A 25889-nucleotide genomic window follows, 5' to 3' on the forward strand; every position below is an offset into this window, starting at 1 on the left:
ATTAAAATGTGTGCAGAATTGCTTTGAGCAGTACACACATTCATATAATCAAGACTTCGCAATGCTTTCTTGCTTTTTAAAGGAAAGTGCTGAGATAGATTTAATGATGTTGCATATCTACAAAGAAGGCACTATCACGTTCATTATTTTTAGCAATTTAATTATTATTATTTTATTATTATTTTTAAGAATCTAATCCTCACTTCACTGTCTGGACCTTTGAACCAAGTGCAAGACTGCCAAGAGTTACCTTGTCTACCTAAGAAGTCAAATTTTCTCCTTGAGGTAATTGACAGGTTGCAATTATCATGATAGTGGCAACTAAGTATTAATTAGACTAGTTCTTCTGGCACTCAAAGTAAGATGTACTTCCAGCCTCCCTGGAGTGTATCCTAACTGTCCGTTATCTACACTATATATAATTTTCCCCTCTTCTGCGAGGGAAGAAGTAAAAAAACAAATGAAGAATTCTCAATGTCAAAAAGACAACAAAAGTCAGATATATGGATGGTATGTGGAAAGTGTTCAAAGTGCACTATGAAGGATGACAGATTTTAGGAAAAGGAAGATTCTCAGCCAATGAACCAAAGGAATGGGAGCATATTGCTACACAGACCAGCAAAATAAAAAAAAAATAAAATTTTTTTTGCTCCTTTCCCTTGGAAAGCAATATCTAGCCAACAATATCTAGCTGGCTTCTAAGACGGTGAACGCATCTTCCCAAGACACTTCCATGCTTGCTTGCTTTGTAATGTCTCTTAAAATAAACTAGCAATTTGTTTAGGAAGTCGTTACAGAGGGTGAAAAGTCTCCATTTCAAAACCTATCCGAGTATTTAATTGCAAGAGTATCGGACTCGAAGACATCGATATTTCTTCTCAAAATAAACAGCATAATCTAATGTTATTTTTACCATATCCTTGGTTTGAAAATGTTTTGAGGCACAAAGATTTAGAACCATCAAAATTAACAATATAGAATTTTTGTACCTAAAGTGAAGCAGTACATTTTTCTGAATATACTATAGTTAAACGCAAGATGGTGGGAAATGTTGTAGTTAAGTCATTGCAGAAAATACTAACAGTTCTGAAAAGACTCAGTTAAGAACAGAACCAGATAATTTGTCTTTGAAAAGAGGGAAGAGGGCCTTCTCACGGTCACTTAAATCCACAAAACTACTACTCACATATTAAGACACTTCATTTCTAGAAATCAGTTATTTATTACAGCATGTACATAGGTCCCTTCAGGAATTAGAAGATAAATCTTAACAATTGTCTATAAATACTGCAGTAAATGAATTTCATAGGAAAGGAGGGGTGTTGCCTGGGGAAATAGATCAAGCCAATTTTCAGATACATCACTTAACATGCTTGCACAAATATTTTTATGACATCAAGTAAATACAATAGAGCTAGGTCATACTAGAGCTAGGTCATACTAGAACTAGATCATACAAAGAAAGGCAGTATTGGTAGATTTTTTTTCTCTATAACACTTTATGAAATATTTCATTGCATCTATGCGTCGATCATTTTCCAGTATCCAGCTAGACAGAAACAGCAAAGAAAAATTTAGTTTAAAAAAGACTGTTGGGTTTCAGGCGTAGTTCACAGGCTGATCCTTAAACGACAAGACTGTATATCTTTGAGACAATGAAACATAGTTCACTGTTATAACAAACTGGTAATTTAGTCTGGAATGTTGAGCTCTAGCTTACAGCACAGGCCTAATGACACATTGAATGCATGCTGCATCCTCGTACAAACCCAGGCAATAATTATTTAAGTACTACTGTAGTTAGACTGCATTTTTCAAAGATGCTAACGAACTCTTATAACGTTGATCAGGAGCTATATTTATTCTCCTAACATTCAGTTCCGTTGCAAAGGTTCTTGCCTTTTGATAGAAGAAGAGAGACATTTCCCGATCCACAAGAAAGTTATGGTAGATTATTGCAAGTCTTGTGTAAATCTTCAGTTGAGCTTTTTTATTGCCCAGGTCCATGGCAGCAGCAAGTGCCAAATGATAATAGCCTGCTGCATCAAAAGGATCCTGATATAAGAGAGACAAAGATAGTACCTTTAGAATACAACAAGTGTAAGGGGACATCCAAGCTCTGTGTATTAGGTATTAAACAAGAATAATACAGATTCTGAACTTAATTATTATTCACACCTAATTATTTACATTCTAAATGCATAAAAATAGAATGTGGTAAAACCTGATGTTATAGTTAAGGTTGGAAGGGACCTTAAAGATCATCTAGTTCCAACCCCCCTGCCATGGGCAGGGACATCCCACTAGATCAGGCTGCCCAAGGACCAATCCAACTTGGCCTTGAACACCTCCAGGGATGGGGCATCCATTGCTTCCCTGGCAACCTGTGCCAGTGTCTCACCACTCTCATGGTGAAGAAATTCTTCCTAATGTCTAATCTAAATCCACCCCTCTCCAGTTTGTACCCGTTCTCCCTGGTCCTATCCCTACAAGCCTTTAGGAATAGCCCCTCTCCAGCTTTCCTGTAGGCCCCCTTCAGGTGCTGGAAGGTCGCTATAAGATCTCCTCTGAGCCTTCTCTTCTCCAGGTTGAACAAGCCCAACTCTCTCAGCCTGTCGTCATAGGGAAGATGCTCCAACCCTCTGATCATCCTTGTGGCCCTCCTCTGGACCCTTTCCAATAGCTCCATATCCTTCTTACACTGAGGATTCCAGAACTGGGCACAATACTCCAGGTGGGGTCTCACAAGAAAGGAATAGAGGGGCAGAATCACTTCCCTCGACCTGCAGGCCACGCTTCTTTTGATGCAGCCCAGGATATGGTTGGCCTTCTGGGCTGTGAGTGCACACTGCCAGCCCATGTCGAGCTTCTCGTTGACCAGCACCCCCAAGTCCTTTTCTGCAGGGCTGCTCTCAATCACGTCATCCCTCATCATGTACTGAAATGGGGATTGGTCTGACCCAGGTGCAGGACCTTACACTTAGCCTTGTTGAACCTCATGACATTCTCACAGGCCCACTTTCTCCAGTCTGCCCAGGTCCCTCTGGACGACATCCTGTCCTTATGGTGTGTTATGAAACATTACTCAATGTAATTATTTTCTGTAGCAGTTTTCAGTATTTCTTACCTTAAGATCATAGAATATTATGTCTCCCAAGATCAAGTACACCTTGACGTAATACAGCGTCTCCTCCTCAAACTCCAGAGGAGAGGAACAGAGGGACAAGGCCTTTAAATAAAAGTGTTCAGCTAGTTCACAGTGACCCAAACGATGATGAATGGCAGCCAGCCGATGGTAAGCTATTCGTTCATTCAGCTGATTTCCTGATGAGATATAATGTATGCGTCAGGATAAAAACAAAGAAACAAAGTAGTCAAATTGTTTCTAACCAGAGATGCTATTTCTAGTTTTTCTTCTATATATTTGCTGATCTTTTATTGAATAAAAGTAATTTTGCTTAAGAGATATATGGCAAAAACCTGCTCTTTAAGAAAAATCTCACAGAATGCCTGAATTTCCCAGTATAGGATTTGATGGTGTCGGGCATATAGGTGTATAGATATACACACCCACATTGTCACAAAGAATACAAATAATTTGAATGTATAGTAGTTAATGGTATTAAAAACTCTCTTGACATTACTAGGACATACTTTACATTGGAAGTCATGACAAAGATGATTTTCACACTGATCAAAATCACCTATATGTGAGTGTCTGGAGGGCTGAAAGGGTTCTTAAATCAGTTGAGGACCTCTTAAATTTGAAGAATAGTCATTTTGGAACCTAGCCCTACTGGTTTTGACTACTTTTTCCTAGGTCAATTCACCAGCAAGTCTATGGACAACTCTGAGAAATATTATACAACACCCAAAAGCCGCTTGGGACAATATTATTTATTAGTATTACAGCTTAGCTGTGAGAAGAACACTGTATTTAGACTTTGAATGCCAGATTTAATTCTCTGCTCTACCAAAAGTTTTCCATGTAAGCTTGTAGTTAGAACAGACAACAATAAAGATGTTCATTCTTGAATGGAAGAGAAAATAACAATAATGGTATCATTAAGAAATCTTGGTAAGAAATCTGACTTCAAAGGAAGGAAGCTTTTTAGAATTCTGCCTTATGCTGGAGGTACCAGCAATATTCAGCTACAATTGAAATTGGTCTTACCTAAACTTACACTGAGCACAAGAGATGCTCTTGCATATTCCAGGCTTTCCTCATAAGACTTCAGATTCAGCAGCAATTCCACCAGTTTATTACATAACCTGAGTTCGGTGTTTTTGTTGCCAGTCTTAACAGCAAGTGGAAGAGCCCTGTCCTGAAATGCATTAAGAACAGCTTAAGTACAGCTGAACTCCAAGACAGGCTTCCATTTCATAGCATTTCAAGCAACTTCTGGGTTTATTTTGCTCTTTATACATGCCATAGTTTACACCCAGAACAGGAGGTGCAACAAGTGCAATCTTTTAGCACTATGACAAAGTACTCAGCTGCTGTAGGTTATAAACTGTTTGCTGAGAAGATCAGCTTCTGCTTCAGCATCTGCAGAACAGTTGATGTGATGGGAGGATACCTATCAATTCAGTAGAAATGCTGCACAAACCCTGTAGAAAGTCACTGCTTTCTCCTTTTCCCAAGTACCATTGAAAAATATGTCTCCAGCAGCTTCAAACAATTCCATTCCTAAATTTGGATCTCCTGTGTAAAGAGCAGCATCTTGAGCAACCTGACAAGAAAGCAAGGAAAGGGGAAAGAAAGGAAATCTTGGTTAGTTCTTAGTGATAAAATCATAAATATTAGCAACTGAAAAAAGACCTGTTAAGGCCTCTCATTATCATTTAAGGAAGGCTATATGTTATGAGACTATGCTTTGTCTTTTTTGTAGTCTGGTTTTGAGCAGGCCAGTGGCAGATGCCGAAAGAAGGAACATAAGTACCTGAGTGCATGAAGTGTTATGGTCTTCCTTTTCCTAGCAATTATATCCTGCTAAGATCTGTCAAAGTTCTGTTCTTCTGAAATACATGACACGTTAGCTAAAAGGATTTTTGTGAAAAGCAGTGTGCATCCTCCCCAAAGCAAGAACATCAGGATATGCCGTTATTGATAGGGTAAGTAGTACTGAGAAAGGGGGCTTGCACATGAGGGAAGACGAAGGTTCTTTCAAATTGCTTTCAGTGAATACAAGTCCATCTCTCCACTTAGCACAAAAGCAGCAATCCTTTTCAGCCTGTTTTGGCTTCAGGCACTTAAGGACTCTATTGCGTCACAGTTTTGGAAGCCTTGTTTTACATGCAAGTTAAGACATGAAGACTTGCACAAATTACTGGCACTGTGGTCAAACTTTTATAGGGCAGAGTCCTGCTTTGAGACTTTCTTCATGGACAGGTAATGACTCTTTGCTTTAAGCACCAGGTTCCATACATTCGAAGTACGTAATACACATTCACATCCCACTCCTCTTGGAGGAAATATAGACGAATGATAAAATTATACCAGATGCTGATTTGGCTTTTATATCATCTGGTAGTATACAGGACTTGGAGGCTATCAGCTAAAAGAATTTAGTAAAAGAAAAAGAAATAACAGGCCTGTAGCACAGTCCCTTCTTGTAAACATATTTCTTCCATTTTCTGTTTTTATATATTCAAAAGTGTAACTTGACTGAGAAGAAAAAATATTGAACTAGCCCCACATATTGTGTCCCAGTACATTTTAAACATGAAGTTGTTTTCCATGTTTTCCCACTTTGCAATTTTTGTTTTGTTTTTCAAAACATCTTAACAATAGATATCTGATTATTCTATGTAGAGATCATATTTTGGTACTACTTACGCACCAGCCAAAATACGGATCTTACTATATCAGGTTCTGTATACACCTGCACTACAAGGCAGCACTCTCCCTTACAACAGGGAAGAGGTATTTTTAACCTCTGCAAAAGCAAGAAAGTAATTCCCCAGACACTTTAGTGAATAGTTAGGAGCCATACAGACAACAGTCAGATCTAGGCTGCAGTGCAGCTCTAAATAAGTCTCCACATCATCCAGTTTCAGGAGCCCCAAGGGTCAAATCTCCATCTCAGGTTATCTTTCATTCTGTATTAACAAGGCCGTAGAAGCAGCAGCAGGTCCCAGTTGGTGGCAGGGGGTCCGAGGTGTGCAAGATGCATGCCTTTGGTCTCACTGTTGCATAGGCAGCAGCAGCTCCAGCTGGCTCTGTGCCATGCTACGCACAGCCACAGAAGGAAAGCTTTAGATGCTTTGGAAACACTTCCTGAAAAAAGCTGTCCTCTGTTTTCGTGGGGCTCTGGCCCACAAGCCAGCCTGCTAAGATGATTATTAACTGTTACCCACCAGCAAGTAGCATGCATACATGCTTGGATGGCTGTGGTGCTGTAGAGCTGGTAGGTGATGATGAAAAAATACACAGAATTTACAACAGAGCAGGTGCTAAGAGAGGTCATCACCCAAAATCAATCCAGGGTCAAGCAACAAATTAAAACAGAGCACCACTGGAAAATGCCAAGACTTTCTGCTGATAAGGATTACATAAATGGTGTTACTATACGTTCATAACATCAGTCAGCAAAATCCTAGGGATCATTTTATTGAACTACCCTCTTACTGCACCACCTGCACCATGTTAACAATGCGTGCATGCCTGTAAGTTTTGACAACATACCTGAATATAAAGATCCACAAGCTCATTCTGCCTCAGAACATAATATATCTTTCCTGCCCGTAGCCAAGCATATGCTTCTTTCTCTTTTTTCTGGAGATCTATAAATATACCAAGGCTTCTTTTAGTACATTCCAGAGCTGACCTGTAAGCCCTGAAACAGAAGAAAATTGCTAATCATTGAGGGGTTCTTCAGAATAAGGAATGGGGTTTGGGTTTTTTTTTTTTTAATAATGGAAAAAGCTTTATGTTTATATAAAAAAATAACATTTCTTATATTAAATACATCATTATAATTTCTCAGCAATATTACACTGGTAATTTGCAAACTTGGTCTTTTTTCCTCTTCCCTCTTTTTTTTTTTTCCAAACCATGTTTCCTGTTAGATTGTTATCACATAATATTAATCGAGCATAGTTTACTTTAGATCTGTCCTTCTCCTACCTCAGGCTAGTGATAAGTGGAAAAAAAGTCTTTCCTCATCTTTAGCTTTTCTATCATTTATGGCTTTTTCCTGCAAACTTCAGGAAGGAATTGTAACTCTAAATACTTTTTTACATAAATACCACTTAGACATCCAACTTCAGCACAATTCAGACTAATCAATAATTTTAGAAAAACTTATAGTGGGGAAAGAGAACGGGGCACTATATGACAAGTTCTAGAAGCACTTAAATCATCAAATCATTGGTCAGCACAATTTTCTTTAAGTGTAAAGGCACTGTTCTCTTAAAAGAGTAGTCATAGTCTTCATTGAAAAGACTCGTCTGATTGATTGATTGTGCTTACAGCACTTTATACCATAGAAGGCTGAGACTTCCTTATTAATCCTTCTGTCTTGTGATAGACTCCCATCACCTTGGCCTTCTGCTTTCTCCTCCAAGCTCAATACAAACATATTGAAATAGAACATGAACTGCACAGTTACAGTGAATCCTTACACATTACATCTTTAGAAGAGCCTACTTAGGCCTCCAAAGAGATCTGAAACAATGTAAGATTCATTTCACACTATCAAGATTTCAGCTCTGTCTCAACAAGGTATCTCATCCAAGGGAATAAAAAACATTTTTACCACCTTCTGATTCTTAGAGAAATTGAAAAGACCTGTCATTCGTTTTATACTGATGAAAGGGAGTAAAGATCCACTGAACAAGCCTGACATTTCAATTTTCTTTTCTTTAACAACCTTCTAACATGAAGAAAGGCAAGAAGGTAGTTTTAGTAGTTCTACTCAGCCCAATTACTGAATGCCACATCCATTCCTCCTTCAGAGTTCTGGCTTTTACAGCAGATGGAAGTATATACCAATCTATAACTAAGCACAGCAGCTGGAACTGGTCAGGCTGTGTCCCTTGATGTGGCCACAGTAACTTACAAGAGAGGTTGTGACTCCAAGGACATCACTGTTTTCATTAATTCATCATAGACGCATATGCTTGTTACTCAGGACTGTTAGCTCAAAGAATACTGTGATACTATGGTCTAATATCATATTGAGTATGCACTATAATCTAGTAGATTCCTAAGGTTACGCAGCTAGCATTATTTGGGGGCCAAGTTCCTGGGATACATAAATTCCATGTACTACACACACACAAAAGCTTCGCCAGCTAGTTAAAACATTCTGCAAATTCCAGGTAGCTTGAAATCTTAACCAACTCCTTTGTCTTCTGCCTGTCCAAAGGGTTTTCACTAACTATATCATTAAACACCAGAGAACAAAGCAAAACTGAAAAGTTAGATGACACATTAGGAAATTTAGATCCTCAAACTGGAGCCATTTAAAGCTAAAATAACTATCTACTCTTTTTCCACAACTGAGGATATTTTTTCCATCCTTACTGAGGTCTGCTTGAAAATACACAAATCTAAAGTGACAACCTGAAGTGCGATACAGTAAGAAAAATATAAAATCAGACAAAGTTGCCTTAAAAAGCACTTTAAAAATTGCCTAGACAAGCCTCTAAGTTTCCCCAGCACCTGTTAGTTTCTATAAATTTAATTGTACAGTCTGCTTTTTGATAAAGTAAAACAAAAAAATAGTATTCTGAAAATAAGAGCAGTATAGAAAGTGCTGGAGACTGACACTGTGCAGTTTTGCACATAGTTTTTATATAAATTTTGAAAACAAAAAAACAAACTCAGCAAAACTACACCACTGCGTTTTCTGAAAGACAAACAAGCACTTACACAGAGACTATTTGATGTCTGACCTGTTTGGAATATAGAAAAACTGGTTTATAAAAATCTAGTATCACAAACAAGACACCTGCTAGCAATAATCCTACAGCTACAGCAGTCATCAAGAATTGCATAACATATAATACTTTTTAAATGTATTTACAAAGATTTTAAAGATAATTTGACTCTTGAAGTGGTGCTAATCCCTGTCGAACATCTCCTCCCTTGAGATGACAGTTCCTTAAAAAAACAGGATAAGTCTTCCACTAGCATTGGACCCTTCAATCCTAATGAAGAGTGCTGGCAAAGCAGAGTGAAAAGAAGTAGTCATATTTAGCTATTGCAAAAATTGAGATCCTTTACCGTGACAAGTAAGTTACAGTCGGAATAAATCAAAGTCGTCCAGCATGTCTTACCTTTCTGTTCCTAAAGACAAGTAGAGCTGACTAATTGTTTCCAAAATTTGTCCCTCCAGAACTTTGTTGGACATCTTTCTAGCTAAAGATAGCTGATACTCATTGTAGATGACACACTGAGCCTCATTGGGAACAACTGTACTGTAGAACTGACACAGCAGTTTAATTGCTTGTAGTTGACCTAGGAGAATAGATTGAAGATACTAACGTGAATCTCTATTTTAAAATGAAACTTAAATTAGTTTTATAATAATCCATTCTTACTCTTTCACAAATTCAGCACTGTCAATGAATAGCAATATAAGAGTTATAACAAGAAGATTCCACTGCCAGTTTCTTCACCTCCAAAGTTAGCATAGTAGTCACTTCAAATTTGATCTCCAAAATAAAATAATAAGAGTCACCTTATGTATATACACTGCCTTAATCACAGTAGTAAAAATAATTAATTAAAGCATCAGTCTTCTGAATACAACTATTTTATGCAAAAATAATCCACATCTCTGATTGTTTTCAGACCTTGAAACTCGAGTCTGGTGCTGTTTGTACTACCATTGATGTTATAACTATTGTAAATATTATTTAACATAGAAATATCTAGACTTTTTAGTAATTAGTAAGTTATTCATTTTTTTATTAACATTTCATTTTTCCTACGTTTTCTGACAAACCTAAGTACCACCAAAGAGCAAGGCAACACATTTATTTATTACCATCACGGGACAGAGCAAAGATTTCAATCACTTTGGTAGCTATCACATAACCGGACATAAAATGTTGTTTGAGGAGCAACTATAACATACCTATATAACAAACATTTTCAAACAGTGTAAATTTAATAACTTGGAGAGAAAAACGAAAAATGCACTTACTTTCCAGATGACTTGTCTCCATTGCAACTAAAAAAGCCCATTCATAATAAAACCTCCCTTTTTCTCTTTGAGCTCCACCAACATAGTAACATCCTAACTGAAGGAGGACTTGGATGAAGTCTTGGCCACAGTCCATACTTGGAAGTTTGCAGAATAGCTTCACTGCCCTGATATAATAATGTTCTGCCAGCTTTTTGGCTGCAACATGTAGGCAAAGTGCCCCCAAATTAGCCAGGGCTATAGCTTGATTATGGGTCATATTAGTCTCTTCTGAAAGACACAGTGCTTTGTAGTAGCTCTCAGCAGCTTCTTTTGTATTGTTTGTTCTTTTCAAAGCAATAGCAAGCATATTATAAGCAATGCCTAGTTTTTGAGGATTGCACCATGAAGAGTCTACAACAGCCTTCAAAGTGGCTAAAGCCACATCATATTGCCTGTAAAGAATGTATAACCAAGCAAGAGACACCAAATAGTTAATAGCTTGTCCTGGCTTAGCAGAAACATCTGAGTCTAGTGCTTTCATCATGTAAACAATGGCTTTTCCGTACTGTTTGTGGTAGCTGTACAGTTTTGCTAAGCTAAGGTAGATAGTGCTGCATAGTCCTTCGTGCTCAGTGCTTACTGCAGAGGAAAGTGCTTGTATGAGGTAAGGTGCAATTTGGCATGGGAGTATTTGTTCAAGTTTTCTCAGGCCATAGATCTTTGGAGCATTTTTAATGACTAAATCAATCCTTTTCAGGGAATCCATTAAACTACTGGAGCTCTGGGAAGGGGTGACCTTTAAGCAACTTAATACAATGTGTGGCAAACACTTTTCATTGTAGGATTCTGCTAGTTTGAAATAACAGTTGTTTGATAAGATGTTTTGAAAACCCAAGTCATTAAGCAACAGCTGAAACCTTTCCAAGAATGGCAGTGCCTCTTCATGCTGTTTTCGTGCGCTGTAATGCTTTGCCAGTAGAAAGCATGCCCTTGCCTCTGCATGTTTGTTCTGGCTCAAAATTGTCTTCTTCAGAGCGTACTTTAGAATATTTGACTCCAGGTCAGCACTGCAAATGTAGTTGGGAATTCCCATGAGAAGAGATGTAGCCTTGTCAAAAACATGAGCACATTTTTCTTTGTTTTTCTGTGTCAAATAAATGACTGTTAGATTTGTATAAAGAGCAATTATAAAGTACAAGTCACTAAATCCTCCAGCTACTGCTCCCAACGCTTCCTCAAAATACACTCGAGCTTGGGAAAACTTCAGCTTTTTAACACTGAGCCTGCCTAAGAGAAAGCATAGCCTTGCTAGTGCCCAGGACATACTTGCTTTCTTTGCTGCTTCCCTTGCTAATCTAAAAAAGCTAACCAGTTCTTCTTCTTCTGTAAACCCATAAAACATGCTATTGATAAATGGATAGGAGAAATCATACAGTTTTTTGAAGTCTTCGTCATACTCTTTTCTATTCAAGAAGAGTAACAATGACTCTAAATTGTCAGATGCTTGAATATCATCTTGACATATATGGAAGCAAGGTCCCTCATGTGGAGGAAAGATTTTTGTGTCTGGAGAGCTGGTAGAATCCTTTCCTTCAGTAGCTGGCTCTTCTGCTTGGTTGGCCTCCAAATTCTTGAAGTTCTTCAGGAATTCTTCTATCTTGCCATTCTTGCTAGTGGATCCTGTTCTAGAATATGAGCATGGAATTTCTGAAATTCAAAAATAAATTATGCATCACAACTTCATGTTTGCACTCACACAAAGATCTTTGTTACACCAACAAAAACATTTCATCAGCAGAAGGTGCTGTTTGAAAAACATTATGTAGACTTACTGCACTTTTTTATCAGTATGTCTAGGAGACAAGCAAAAGGTGGGTAAAGAGAGAAATCAAGAGGAATCAGGGAGGAAAAGTGTAGGAGGCTGGAGAGGTGGGGATAAACGCGAATCGTCTCCTGTAAGCAGGCTGCTGAGCAGGATGCTTGTCTGGCCAGGCCCTGTGCCTGATCCAACACTAATCCAAGTTAAGTCCAACTTGAATTCAGACTGGTTTGCGTCTAGGCATATACTCAAAAAGGAATACTCTGAATGTACTCTGTTCTCTCTGTTTTCATATGAGTGAAAGAGATATGCTAATGAATTACAATTCAGACTAACTGGTAAGCAGGAGAAGACTAGAAACTGGAAAGACTTAAGATCTGAAGTAGGGGCTGATAAAGGGCCCAAGGTCAGGGCATAGATCAACTTCAGGTCTAAGGGAAATCTAAATTTGAGCTCACATGAGACATGAGTAAGGGTATGCCTATATACTGGTAGAAAACTAAGGCAGGTTAGACAAGGGGGCAAGTATGACTGTGCTATTTAAGTTGTTGAAGTCTCACATAGGTGCTGTGAGGGTGCCTGCAAGGATCATGTTCTCCTGTCCACGTTATTTCTGCATGGGCTTGCATAATGTGTAATAACATTTCTTTCTTTAATCAAATACCAGCTCTGATTCTCTGCTGGCACAGATTTAATTTCTCAAAATTACCAAATTTGTGGCAACTGTTGTGGTTGTTGATCTAAACTCTTAGTACTAACATTGTTGTATATCTTACAAATATTAAAAAAACATACAGACATGCCATCGTTTCTTTAGCCTTCTCACTGTCATCCAGCAAGGTAACAGGGCAGGCACTAGGGATGTAGTTTGCAGTCTCAGTGTACGCTTACAGCTGTGTCTCAGCAGGAGTTTACTAAAGTAGCATATTTAGAGCTCAGTTTCCTTTGAATCTCATTTCTGACACTGCTCAGCAGAATCATAAATCTAAAAACTGATATTTAGAAAAACATAGTACAATACAAGTAATGATAGTGACAGCTTAGCAGCTAAAAGCAAAATGGAAATAATTCTGCATCCTCATCAAAATATCTCCTTTGGGAAATATATTTATGGGATGAAATTTTCTAGCAGATAGAAAATCTGCTGGAATTCAAAGTCAGCACTTGCCAGGTGTCCCATAAACAGTAGTTTGCCCTGTTGAACCATATGGAGGGGTCAAGGGGTAGTGCATGTGAGTTTGTCACAGCAGTGAAAGTAAGTCATACAGTTAGCAATTGGATATCAGATGTCTTTCTTGGACCTTGCCATCAGTGAAAATCCTCAATGTCTTACAGCAAAACCTAGTGAGGAAAGGTTACAGCAAAACCCAGGAAAGCTAATAAAGAAAGATATGAAGTATTACCACATTCATGGACTTTCTGAAATTCTGGTTCTTCTAATTGGTCTGTAAGAAAGAAAAAAAAAAACACGTTAGTTAAGCTGTCTTAGTTCTGTTTCAGTTTGAAATATCCTGAAATAACTCTATTTTTTAGTTTGGAATTCGTTCTGTCAGAAGAATTGAATGTGTCCTGGAAATTTAGAAGAGAAGAAATTTCTAAGTCTGACCCAAAGCTAACAGATGCTATGGACTTACCCTCCTGCTGGTTCAGCTTACTGCTTTCTACAAGGTTATCATCATGCACCTACTCCTGCTCAGTAAGGTGGGAGACATCTGCATATCACAGAGTTGAAGCCAACCTGTTCTGCACCAAGGACGTATGACTGTTGCATTAAAATACAAGTGGGCAGTGTAGATACAATCATTCCCCACAACCTGCCCCTAAAACAAGGTAATAAATAGCCCTTAATATCACTGCTATAAGTTTTAGTGTCACTCCTGTGTAGGGAATAATTATTTTGGGTAGTCTGTCTAAATAAGAGTTTCAGACTTTTGCAGCCAATCCAATAGCATGCAGATGAAAAATCCCTGTAGCTTTTCTTTTAACTTCTGTATACATTACTATTATAGACCTTAAAATGTTTAACATGGCAAGTATGTAGAACATTAAAACATTACTGTTTTGTGTAGAATATATTTCTCAAGATATTTCAGTTGTCATGCTGCATTTCTGGATTATATTTGCTGTCTTTCATACCTGAGATGCAATGTAAGTGCTACTTATATTAGGAAGGATATACCTAAAAGTAAAGGCTTGCAGAACTAGATCTAGTTAAGTGAATGGAAAGCTATTTTGCTAGCTTTTAAGAATGACCTCACACTCACTGTTTATTTCTGATCTCCTTTCTTTAAAGGCTTGCCTGACTTTGGTGGACAAATGCCACAGATGTTTACAATAGTTGTAACTTAATGCTCTGAAGATCTAATTGAGGAAGTGCTCATAAGTAAATACTTCTCATTAGACTGATGTAGATGGAAGGAATCAAAAACCTTTTAATTCCGATCACACAACAAAGCATCAAGTGAACACTGAAAACACTCACTCTGGCTAAGTCAAGATATGTTGATCAATTGTGCAGTTTAAGAAGAAAAAAGTAGTGAAGTTGGTACTATTAGCTGGGGAAGGCATAAAAAGAAGTTGGCAATTATAATAAGGGAGGAGATGAGATGTGAAAAATGTGTGATGGGCAAAAATAGTAGTATGTCCATTAAATCCATAAGATTGTTTTAGTACCTAATAGAGCTCTGAGATTTTATTCCCAGATTTTTCATTTGAGCAAGCACAGTGAAATGTGGAGTCATTCTACACATGACGTGAGTTGCATTTGTCATGTCTGACATGCTCAAGGTATTGTTCACACACACACTGATTTGCAGAATTAAACTAACACAACCGAGTCAAACCTACAGACTGGCTCCTTTCAAACTACAGCCTACAGACCTGTCTCTTAGGATGGCACTAATGGAGAAAAAACTTTGTTAGGTATCTGACAAGCATACACATCACCACAGAACAGCCTGGGGTAACAAAAGAAATTGATGCTCCAGTTCAGCAAGACAATTATATTACACTACACTGTCTTTAAAGGTGAAACCCCAATTATCCCAATTAGTTTATGTAATGCATGAGCACTTAGCAAAATCTATTCATACAAAGAAAACCACATGCTTTTAGTTACATCATCTTTAAATAGCTGTTATTTCTCTATTTTCCTATACCTTTAAAAGTTAAATCAAGCATGAAGAGGTGTATGTTTGCATTAGCTGTCAATAATGATTATGCCACCTTTCCTATGGCGACTGAAAATCCAGCAGTATTTGGGCGAACATACTACCTTTTATAATGCAGCACTCTGACATTTGAAAGATTGAAGATATGTTCAGCTCAATAAGTTTTTAAAACCCTGCTGTTTAATTAACTCAAAAAAAGGGTAAAAGAACATTTGTGAATAGTCTGCTGGGAGAAGACTTGCATCAGCAGGAAAGTACCAAAGATGATATACAGGAATTTTACATGCCGTGTCTACAATCAAATTGAACGCCAAGGTATTTCAGAGTACGTGAAAAAGCTCATTGAAGAAGAAGAAAAAAAAAATCAGTTATAATGGGGAAAGGAGTGAAGCTTATACTTACCTATTCTGTACACAGAGCAAACATCTGTGATGGAGGATTGTTTCAACAAAAGTATCACTTCTGCCATATTATATTCTTTTGAAAAAAATGATAGCTCTTCTGCTTCAAGAAAATCCAAGTCTTGTAGCCTAACAAAGAAAGGAGCAGTTTTGAAAATGTCTGAAAAAAGATTTGGCTTGAAGAGCCAAAATTGGAGCTTATTAGACAAATGAATAAAATCTTTACATTATAGATCCTCGATATAAATGATATTTAAAAATATACATAAAAACTAATAATAGCTATGCTTGCAGCTAACAGTTTCTGCTATATCAGCAAGATTTATGTCTATCTGTGTCATGGTATAGAAATTTATGAAAGAATTTATTAAAAGCACAAATCTTTAAGGACATTATGGTATTTGTTTTCTAACATAAGCTTAAAGTCACATATCAAAGGGATCTGCAAACCACATCTAAGAACGTCTTATTTCAGCACGGAAGATGTCCAGAGATATTAATAGAAGCAGACTATTTACGTGGTGCCAAAACATACTGAAATGCACACTTTTTAGAGGTTTCTGCATTATGAACAATTATTTTTAGAAAGAGCCACATTTGACATAAGTTAAGGCCTGTAATTAAGAGTAGTACCAAAACCAGAGCTGTGGACGCTTTAACATAGATCTTAAGAAACCAGTAAAAATGGAGTATTCTGCATGGAATCCTTTTGGTTCTTGTTTTACCTGGTTCAATCTCTGTTCTTTGGATCACAACTACAGCAACCCCTCTTCCCAGAAAGAAACTCTGTTACGGGCTAATGATGTTTTCCAACATTTAAGCAAACTTCATATTCCAATTTCATTGCATTGGGTTTGACTGATACACCCTATGACAACTGTCGTTAAAAAACCAAAACAAACCCCAAAAAGCAATCCCGAGTTTAACATACAGCATTTTAAAGCTCTAGAGACCAAGTCTTTTTTTGTTCATGAGTTTAATACATATCACTTACTTATTTTTAAATAAGTCCAGTTTAACATGACTTGTCTTTACAAAACCTATTTGGCCAGTAAACATATGTCTTCCAAGAAACCATTCCATGCATTCAATGAAGTAGCCAAGTATCTGAATTTTGTCCCCTTCCTGGAAGCTCATCTCTTCTGATGTAATACTCTCATAATTCACTATAGCTACACAGGATCCCATTGCTGTGTAATAAGGAAATACATAATATTTGCAAATAAAGTAATTTAACAATACAAATACACTTAATAAAATAGCAACTTAGAAGAATAGATTTAGCAAAAGACATTCTTGGGACTTGTGACCTGCACAGCCGATGTGGCAAGAGTTAAAGCAACTGCAAGAATTGTAAATAACAACATAAAAATCTTCATTTCCCAGCCATCAGAAAGCAAAGTCTAAAGTTTTTCCAAGTTTATAGCAAATTCCATCATGAAGCAACAAAAAGAACAGTCCCTACTTTCCCTCTTATAAAGGACTCTGACCTTGGACCAGAGTAAAAACATTTGAACCAACTACTATAAAATTCCCTCTTGGATAAATATGCAGTTATATACCAGTAAATGCAGTATTAAACCTGACACATATGGTGGAAAATAAGCCATATGTACTCTCTAACCATAGACCATCACTATATTATTTCTCTGACAGTGTTAAATAAAGCAATACACATGTGAAAGATGCACCATAATTACATTGGTGCATTTTTTTTATTTTAAAGCTTGTCAAACAGATGCATCCTCCACTTAATTACACTGCTTACTACTTTTTGCATCTACTTAATACAGTATTTAGTTGGAATAAGGGGAGATATAAGCCTTTAGAGTTGAATTCAACTTAGGCAGAGATTTATGCTCTCCCTAATTTTACTGCAACATAACTTTGAAAGCCGTTTCCCCATCCTGATGCAATAGAAGGAAAGAAAAAGTTATTGAACCTTTCAGGGTCTGCCCTAAGAAAAGCACAGAATAACTTGTAGTGGGGGGGGATGTTAATGCTGGTGCTTCAAAGGAGTTTCTTACCAACTTTCCCACTGGATTTAGATTCAGTTTCATATGTAAAATCAATAGGAACAGAATATCCTTTAAGAAACCATCTGAAAGTAGAAAAAGAAATTGCAGTTAGTGTATAAATCACTTCACTAAATGTTGTGACAGTGCTATTTTAAATCCATTTGAAAACAGATGCACCCCTCCCACAATTATCTTTTAATTTCAGCACTGTCCAAACACTTCAGACAGCTAAGTTTTGAGTAATATCAGTAGCAAAGAAGTGTTGGTTCAATCAAACAAACCTGAAAAAGTCATGCTATTTCTCCCTTCCCAAGGTCAATAGAAAAATTCCAGCTTTTTAACTCCTAAGAGTACTAATAACAAATGATTTTCTCATGATTCCTGAAGAGAGTCCATTGAAAAGTCCATTGATGTAATTTTGACTTCTTAGTAATTAGGAGCTTTGATATGAATTTGAAACAAATTACAGAGGTGGCTGGCTCCTGTCAACAGTGTTCAGTAAAAACACTGCTAGCCTTTCATCATTCCTGTTTCCAATCATCCCACCTGTTACTATTCGTATTTCCAAGCATGCTAAAAAATGAAATTCTCGCTTTATATGTTATTCTAGAAATGTTAATACATTTTCTTTCAGACTCAGGAAAAAAAAAACAAAACAATATCTAACTCATAAGATGGTAAACCAGCTTTAAATGCTGCTCTGTAGGCAGCTGGATTAATTGCAGTTGTGTGGTATGGAAGGAGATAGAGCAGTTTTTCTCAATGTTCATGGAAGACAGATGTTCCATAACAAGCTATCATTTTGAGACACCCGAGTCTAAGCAGACACATACATATGAAATAGATGCGTATAAAATAGGTAGGTAGAGTCAGATACATACTGATGAAAAGGGGTCAGTGGCTCTGGAGAAGCATTAGACAGCACGGTCACATCGCCATCCACAGATTCACCTGTTACGTCTTCAGTAAAAGCCCCAGTCTCAAAGTGATTGTCTAGTTCATTGTCTGTAGCCGTTATCTTTTTTATTAGATTGTTAGGACATAAAACAAAAAATACCCCTACAAAGAAAGCAGTGGAGCAGATGTTATGTAATAATTTAGTGTAATACAAGCATTAAAACTGGCTTAATCTGTAACATTCAGAGACTGAAACTCTGTGATTTCACAAGATTTTTCTGACTGTCAGCTATTCATTATTTTCTGTCTAGTTTCTCTTTCAGTTAAAAGTATGCAGAGCTGACTTGTTCAATGAAGTGTAGAACCTTCTTCTGCTGCAACATTTTGCATGTTCCTGTTGCAGTGATCAACGATCCGTCTGTCTAGCCTGTCATTCTGTCTCTGACAGTAGCAGAAGGTGATGCTATTTAGGAGAAACACATGAGCCTGGCAACTATCTGTAATCTTTCTCTTGTACATCTCCAGGATCTGCAATAATATTAAGCAAGATGGAATGTGTATCCCTCTCTAATCCTTCTGGTATCCATTTTTGGACCAGCTTCACATGAATTTCTCTAATCCCCGTATGATCTTACTGAACATGATCTGCCTTTGTTCCTTTCTCTTCTCTTCTCTTTCTGATGTATTTGGGGTGAAGACATCTAAATTTCAACTTCACTAAGTATTTGAATAGGTCTTAATGCTTGATTTTAGGATTTTAAATAGAGGTCCTTCCCTAAATTTAGCATTACCGTGTACGGTCTTCCTTACCTTCCTGTGCTAGCAGGCTTCTGTACATCAAATTTAATGATTTTTCATTTATACTGACTTCAATGCCTGTTTCTTCCTCCTCTTGAGAACAGAGCCAGAAAGACTGATCTAGGAATAAATTCTCCATGCAATGATTTATAAAACCTAGGAAAAAAAAAATCCAATTTGTTTTCTTCACAGTTTTACAGTATTATACAAGAAAATAACCTTTCAGAAAGTGAGAGATTGGGGTAGGCATACAGATACTCCATTATTGCTTAACTCACAATGTATAACTACTTTGCCTAAAAAGTATTGGCAAAATTAGATCCATTACATCACGTACATTACACTACTTTTAATGCTGAGCTCTCACAAACTAAACCTAAAAGACACACAACTTTTCCATGACTGATCCTGCTGAAAAAGCAGAATGTGTCCTTACCTTGTGAGGGTTCCTCATAACTGTATCTGTGCACTCTTAAAGAGGTAATCACTAGCAAGCTTTGAGCAACAGGTGCATAGCACCGCTTAACAGATAAGCGGAAATAATCTCAAAAAATAATCTCTTTATAAATTTCTGTTGCCTGACTCAGCCATGCCGATTTATGCCTGGGTATAAGGCATGGAATTTCTTTTGCACAGTGATGCTGCTGCATACCAGAGTAATGAAAATCATGATAAGGTAGTACTTAATCTTAGAAACTGCTACACCTTACATTAGTATTTAGGGCTTTGAAAGCTATGAGGTAGTTACATGGAGATCTGGCTTGGTGTATCATAATCAGCATGGTATAGATAGTAGATTATTATTTAAAGGGCCAACATTAATACATGAGCAAATCCTTTGCGAAAACAGTTATGATGAAGAGGAGAGGTGGGCAGATCAGCGATTAAGGTGCTGCTCAGCTATTTACAAGATGCTAAATAAATTCTATGTTAGTCACAGCTCTGCCTAAGAAGAAACAACTACTTGTGCTTTCTCTACAAAATTGCATTGAAACAGTATTTTTATTTAGTTCTCTAAAGAGCATTTTAAAATACAAAATAGCAAGTAAGTAGCAAACTTTAAATTAAAAATAAAACTTATTATTTTAAACTGGCCTGAGGTAAATAGAAAAATTCAATAATAATGTACACAAGCTGTCCGTAAACTAAAGAAAAAATATCAGGTGAGCAAAATGGAGACAAAGATCTGAATCAAATGCTGTTCTTTAGAAAAGAGCTGTGAAGTTAAAGGACATTAAAGACAGAACTCTAGTCAATGGCAAATCAAAAGGCACGCTCAATTTAGAAACAGAACTAAAGTATGCAAAGCACATGAAGCAATCTTTGTTTTACTTGATATTTCCTTTGAAGTCTTACCATCTCTGTCCAGTTTGCTCACTACTATTCAGGAAAGACATGGAACAATTAGAAGACGCCAGTGAGAAGCATGATCAGAGGTCTAGAAAATACACTCTGTGCAGAAGGATTATAGGAATTAGGGTTGATTTTCCCAGTGGAAACAACACTGAGTGGAAGTGCTAATTAGAAGTCTCCAAATAGGTGTTAGATGTCTTCAGAGAGCAGAAAAAGCTGTAAAAGCATTTAAGTTACAACAGAAGTTATACTTCAAGACAAAAACACCTGGACTGGAATAGATTGCTTAGAAAGAAGATATATGATCTCATTGATGAGTATCTAGCTTTTACAAGACATCTGCCAGGAACGATAAGGTATTACCTGCTTTAGGAAAAAGGCAGGTTCACCTAGAGGGCTGGAGAGACCATCTGACCTATTACTAGTACCCAGTTCAGGAACATTATTTACTGCTGTTAGGAGTTAATACAAAGAATCTCAAAATCCTGTTCAACAAGCTCCCAGTGAATCAGAAATTGTGTGCAGAGGAATAAAAAAAAAGGCATATTGAATTGTTGTATGGTGAAACAGCTTTACCCAGTGAGTGGTAGGTTAGAAACTTCCATATTTCTTCAAAAGTTTTAAATGTCACCACTATTAGGTCTTGATCACTATGAATAGACAGCAGTCTGGCAGAGAGCTCCTAAAAAAATCAAAACCAATACTTTAATAATAATTATACTACATTTGAGCACAATTTCTCACTAGGTAACACTTATACTGAAATGCTATGTATTCATAAGGGTTTTTAAAAAAAAGCATCCAGGATTTTACCTGTATGAGATCTCTGTTCTTTAACACACACCTGCAACATACAGTGAGCCAAGTTTTAATCTGGTTTTTTTTTTTTTTTTTTTACTAATTGTACCAATAAGTCCAATGATGCTGATTTACAGAGGAATTAAGACCTCAGGACTGACACAGAGTGAGAGTAAAGGCTGGTCTGGTTCAGACATGTCTGTGTCTAGTGGCCAGTATTCTCTATTTAGAGTTCTTTGGCTTAAAATTTCTCCTAGTCACTTGAATCACTCTAAATTTTTAGGATCCACAACATCCTGCTGTAGGTTAGAGTCAGAGTTCTGCACATATGCGGAAACACACCTCCTTTGATGAGTCTTTGAACCTGCTGCCTGGTACCTTCAGTCTTGTCCCAGAGGAGACATTTAATAGTGATTCCATAGCATAGCATTACCTTGTGTGTTTAACAAAGATGAGCAATGATTGTTGTAAATGATAATGATGGGATTTAGAATGGATTTCAGAAATGCTAAGACTGAGAACCATGTAAACCTTCAAATAAATGAAAGAAATATAGATTTTGATGAATTCTAGCCAAAGAGCAGTAACATACAGTCTAGTTGAATTTCACTTAGTAGCTTAAAAACAAGGCTTTGTAATGATGCTGGCTATGGTGTTTCAGGGAAATAAGAACTGTGGAAATTTACGAGATGAGTAACCAAACAAGTACTTCAAAGGATGAGATCCCTCTGGATGACATCCCATCCTTCCGGCATGGAACTAGATCATCTTTAAGGTCCCTTCAAACCCAAACTATTCTGTGATTCTATGGCTTAGTAGTAGACAGGTACAGTTGGACTGCATGATCTCAAAGGTCTTTTCCAAACAAACAATTCTTTGATACCCATCTTTTAAATACCTCCATGACTCAATCAGTTCCCTGGACACCCTGTTTCAGTGCCTGATAAGCCTTTTGCTGAAGAAATTTTTCTGATATCTAATCTGAACCTCTCCTGGTGCAACTTGAGGCCATTTCTGCTCATCCTATTGCCTGTCACCTGGGAGAAAAAAATGAACACCCACCTCATTACAACTTCCTTTCAGGTAGTTGTAGGCCGTAATATGGCCTCCCCTCAGCCTCCTTTTCTCTAGGCTAAAGAAAAGGCTCCAGTTCTCTCATTCTCCTTTCATAAGGCTTGTTCTCCAGGCCCTTCACCAGCTTCGTTGTCCTGCTCTGGACATGCTGCAGCACCTTAATGTCCAGCTTGTAGTGAGGGGCCTAAAACTGAACACAGTGTTCAAGGTGCGCCCTCACCAGTGCTGAGCACAGGGGCACAATGACTTCCGTGGTCGTGCCGGCCACGCTGTTTCACATATAAACCAAGATGTCACTGGCTGCCTTGTCCACTTGTGCACAGTGCTGGCTCATGTTCAGTTGGCTGCTAACCAACACCCCCAGGTTCTTCTCTGCCAGGCAGCTTTCCAGCCACTCTTCCCTAAGCCTGTAGCACTGCACAGGGTTGTTGGGTCACAAGCGTAACACAGCACCTGGCCTTGTTGAACCTCATCCTGTTGGTCTCAGTCCATTGGTCCAGCTTGTCCAGATCCCTCTGTAAAGCCACCCTACCCTCAAGCACTTTCTCCCAGCTTAGTGTCATCCACAAACTTACTAAGGCTGCACTCAATCCCTTCATCTGGATCACTGATAATGAACAGAAGTGGTCCCTACCTGGGGAAACACCACTTGTGCCCAGCCTCCAGCTGGATTTAATTCCATTTACCAGGACTCTTTGGGCCTGGGCATCTAGTCAGCTTTTTACCCAGCAGAGGGTGCACGTTTCCAGGCCAGTGGCAGCCAGTTTCTCAAACAGAATACTGCGAGAAATGGTGTCGAAGGCTTCACTAAAGGCCAGGTGCACTACATCCATAGCCTTTCCCTCATCCATTAAGTGGGTCACCTTGTCATAGAAGGTGAACAGGTTAGTTTGGCAGGACCTGCTTTTCATAAACCCATGCTGACTGGGACTGATCACCTGCTTGTCCCATGTGTGCTGTGTGATAGCACCCAAGATGACATGCCCTATGACCTTCCCTGGCACTGAGATCAGACTAACAAGCCTATAGTTCCCCAGATCCTCTCTCCAACCTTTCTCGTAAATGGATCAGAGACCCATTTGCCAACCTTCAATCAAGTGGAGTTTCCCCATTCAGCCAGGACTGCTGGTAGATGGAAAGGGATTCAGTGAGCACCTCCACTGGCTCCCTTAATACCCTTGGGTAGATCTCATCTAGCCCCATAGATTTGTGAATGTCTATTTGACCAAGCAAGTCTCTACCCATTTCACCTTGGATCATGGGAGCCTTGTCTTCTCCCTCCCTGTCTTCTGGCTCAGGAGCCTGAGTACCTGAAGAACAGCTGACATTACTATTAAAGAGTGAGTCAAATAAGGCATTAAGTACCTCAGCCTTATCCCCCTCCTTCTTTGTCAGTATTGTTCCCTCTGCACCCAGTAAAAGATGGAGATTCTCTGTGGCCCTCCTTCTGTCACAATTTGAAAGATCTCCAAATTAATTCTGTTTAACTTCCATTTTTTCAATTCACACAACATGAATAGATTAAATTAGTAATTCCTTTTTGAAAACTAAAGTCCAACTTAAGCCTCTTCAACAGGCATGCCTCATCACTGCTTTGATCTTCAGCATGCCTCTTTCTACTTTAGATTAAATATTAATGAGAGCCTGAAATCTATTAATAAATTGCCAACACATGGTAAAATATCTCAGCCTCAAGGGCTTTATGCACTACTAAATATCAAAAACAACATTCTAAGGAAAATTTATCATTATAAATCTTGCTTCCTGCAAAGTCCTTTTCCCAGTCTGTTTCCAATAAGGCCACAAATCTGGTCTATTTGTATGCTGTTTTCCTTTTCCTCATCATCCCTTCTCCCTTTCTTCATCCTCCTCTGAACAAAAGCCAGGGCAGAGCAGCAGGAGTACAGGCTGTTTCCACACCCACAACATCAGCAGTCTGGTGATGGAGAGTTCACAACACGTGAAAGCAAAATAATGTAGAAACACACGCATCTGAGAGAGTCATAAAGCCCTAAACTAAGCATTCAGAGTTCGGCTTGCTAGCAAACAAAGCTGGAATTCATGGCTCAGACAAAAAGGGACATCCAAAGTTAAATGGTATCATCCTGCTTTTTCATCAACAGGAATAGGAGAATTTAAATTGTATTTGTAGCAAACCTCATTGTTGTAGAAGACAGCTTTCCCATATGCAACCAAATTAAAGACAATAATAAGAATACACCAAACCTCTTGTGTGCTATTTAAAACTATAGCCATCTAGCCCTAGGAGTCCAATATTTATGCTGTTCTCCTTCAGACTTCCTCTTTGGCTTAGCAGTGGGCTTCCCGGGTAACCTGCATGCCAGATCATTCAAGTGACTGGAAACTGAATTGAAGAGCCAATATGAAGCCAAATTAAACAAAATTAGAAAACTATGCTTTCCTTTCATGTAAATCAGAGCAGAAAGTATTTAAAATAAAACCCTTCGATGCCTTTTTTAGCTGGGTTTATTTATTTTACATCATTTTTGTTCCAGACTTTCAGCGGTTCAATATCTCCAATGTCTCTAGATAGTTTTGGGCAATGGGAAACTCTGGGTGCTCAAATTCAAGCATTTAGCATGCAAGTGGAAACAGAACCCAAATATCTCACAGATTACTTCAGCAGCACAGACTGTATTCTCTGTATAAATGGATCAATTCCCAAGCAATTGACTTACACTGAAAACTGCCATCACCTTCCTGCTGTCATTTTCCAGAAGACGGAGCTTCCCTCTGAGCTGTCTTTGGAGTCCAGGATCAGGACATCCACTCTTTCGTCTTACCATCGTTAACTTCAAGGAGATATCTGGTGGAGGATAACCACTTACAGTGCTACAAGTTTTGTGAATCAGCTTTGGAGAACCAGAAAATCCCTTAATATCACAGAATCCACATAAAGATCTATTTTTCAGCTTCAGAGACAGACACAGAATATTTCCTTAATGCTTATTTCTTTTTCATTTTTATTATCCAGTAGAAATAGCAGCCTAGCATGAAACACAAGAAATTTTTCCCAGTTGCATAATAACGGCTACAGCTACACAAAGAACAGTGATGTGAAAGTCTGTAGAAATTTTGGGAGACAACCAACACTCTTGGATACAGACAAGCAAGAAGAAGAAAAAAGCAAGCAGACTGGTTATCTGTCAAATTAGACAGCTCTTTGGATGCTGAGAACATGCCCAGATTTCCAAATAGCCCCTGTGTATGTGTGTGTGTATATATATATATATATATAAAGCATAGATAATTCACATAGATAGTTCAGTATGTTAAAACAACATTGTGACATGTCAAGTTATCTGGCATGTCACAATTCGGAAGGCTTCTATAGAGTGAATATAGAAAAAGCTGTTTTTCAGCTAAGTTAGTTGAGCAGTACCAACCAAAGACAAATTAAA

The 25889-nt window shown here is 37.9% G+C and overlaps 1 protein-coding gene across 3 annotated transcripts in view; it reads right to left on the reverse strand.

Moving 5' to 3' along the window:
• Positions 1 to 697: 697 nt before the first annotated feature.
• The window catches only part of SH3TC1 (SH3 domain and tetratricopeptide repeats 1), a 36001-nt gene continuing 10809 nt past the window's right edge, over positions 698 to 25889 (reverse strand). Inside the window, exons 4-18 of one of the 3 annotated variants that reach the window (XM_009564639.2) lie at positions 25167 to 25294; positions 21172 to 21277; positions 19255 to 19398; positions 18429 to 18606; positions 17557 to 17630; positions 16524 to 16719; positions 15531 to 15658; positions 13362 to 13403; positions 10158 to 11846; positions 9286 to 9466; positions 6689 to 6839; positions 4611 to 4733; positions 4175 to 4325; positions 3128 to 3324; positions 698 to 2055 (exon numbers count right to left, since the gene is read on the reverse strand). In XM_009564639.2, coding sequence (XP_009562934.2) covers positions 1801 to 2055; positions 3128 to 3324; positions 4175 to 4325; positions 4611 to 4733; positions 6689 to 6839; positions 9286 to 9466; positions 10158 to 11846; positions 13362 to 13403; positions 15531 to 15658; positions 16524 to 16719; positions 17557 to 17630; positions 18429 to 18606; positions 19255 to 19398; positions 21172 to 21277; positions 25167 to 25294 — 3743 coding nt within the window. In that variant the 3' untranslated portion in view covers positions 698 to 1800. Of the gene's footprint in view, positions 2056 to 3127; positions 3325 to 4174; positions 4326 to 4610; positions 4734 to 6688; positions 6840 to 9285; positions 9467 to 10157; positions 11847 to 13361; positions 13404 to 15530; positions 15659 to 16523; positions 16720 to 17556; positions 17631 to 18428; positions 18607 to 19254; positions 19399 to 21171; positions 21278 to 25166; positions 25295 to 25889 lie in introns of those variants that run through there. The other 2 variants (XM_054066423.1, XM_054066422.1) reach the window with 2 other exon arrangements.

The sequence above is a fragment of the Cuculus canorus genome, chromosome 4 (assembly GCF_017976375.1).
Source record: "Cuculus canorus isolate bCucCan1 chromosome 4, bCucCan1.pri, whole genome shotgun sequence".
Taxonomy (NCBI): domain Eukaryota; kingdom Metazoa; phylum Chordata; class Aves; order Cuculiformes; family Cuculidae; genus Cuculus; species Cuculus canorus.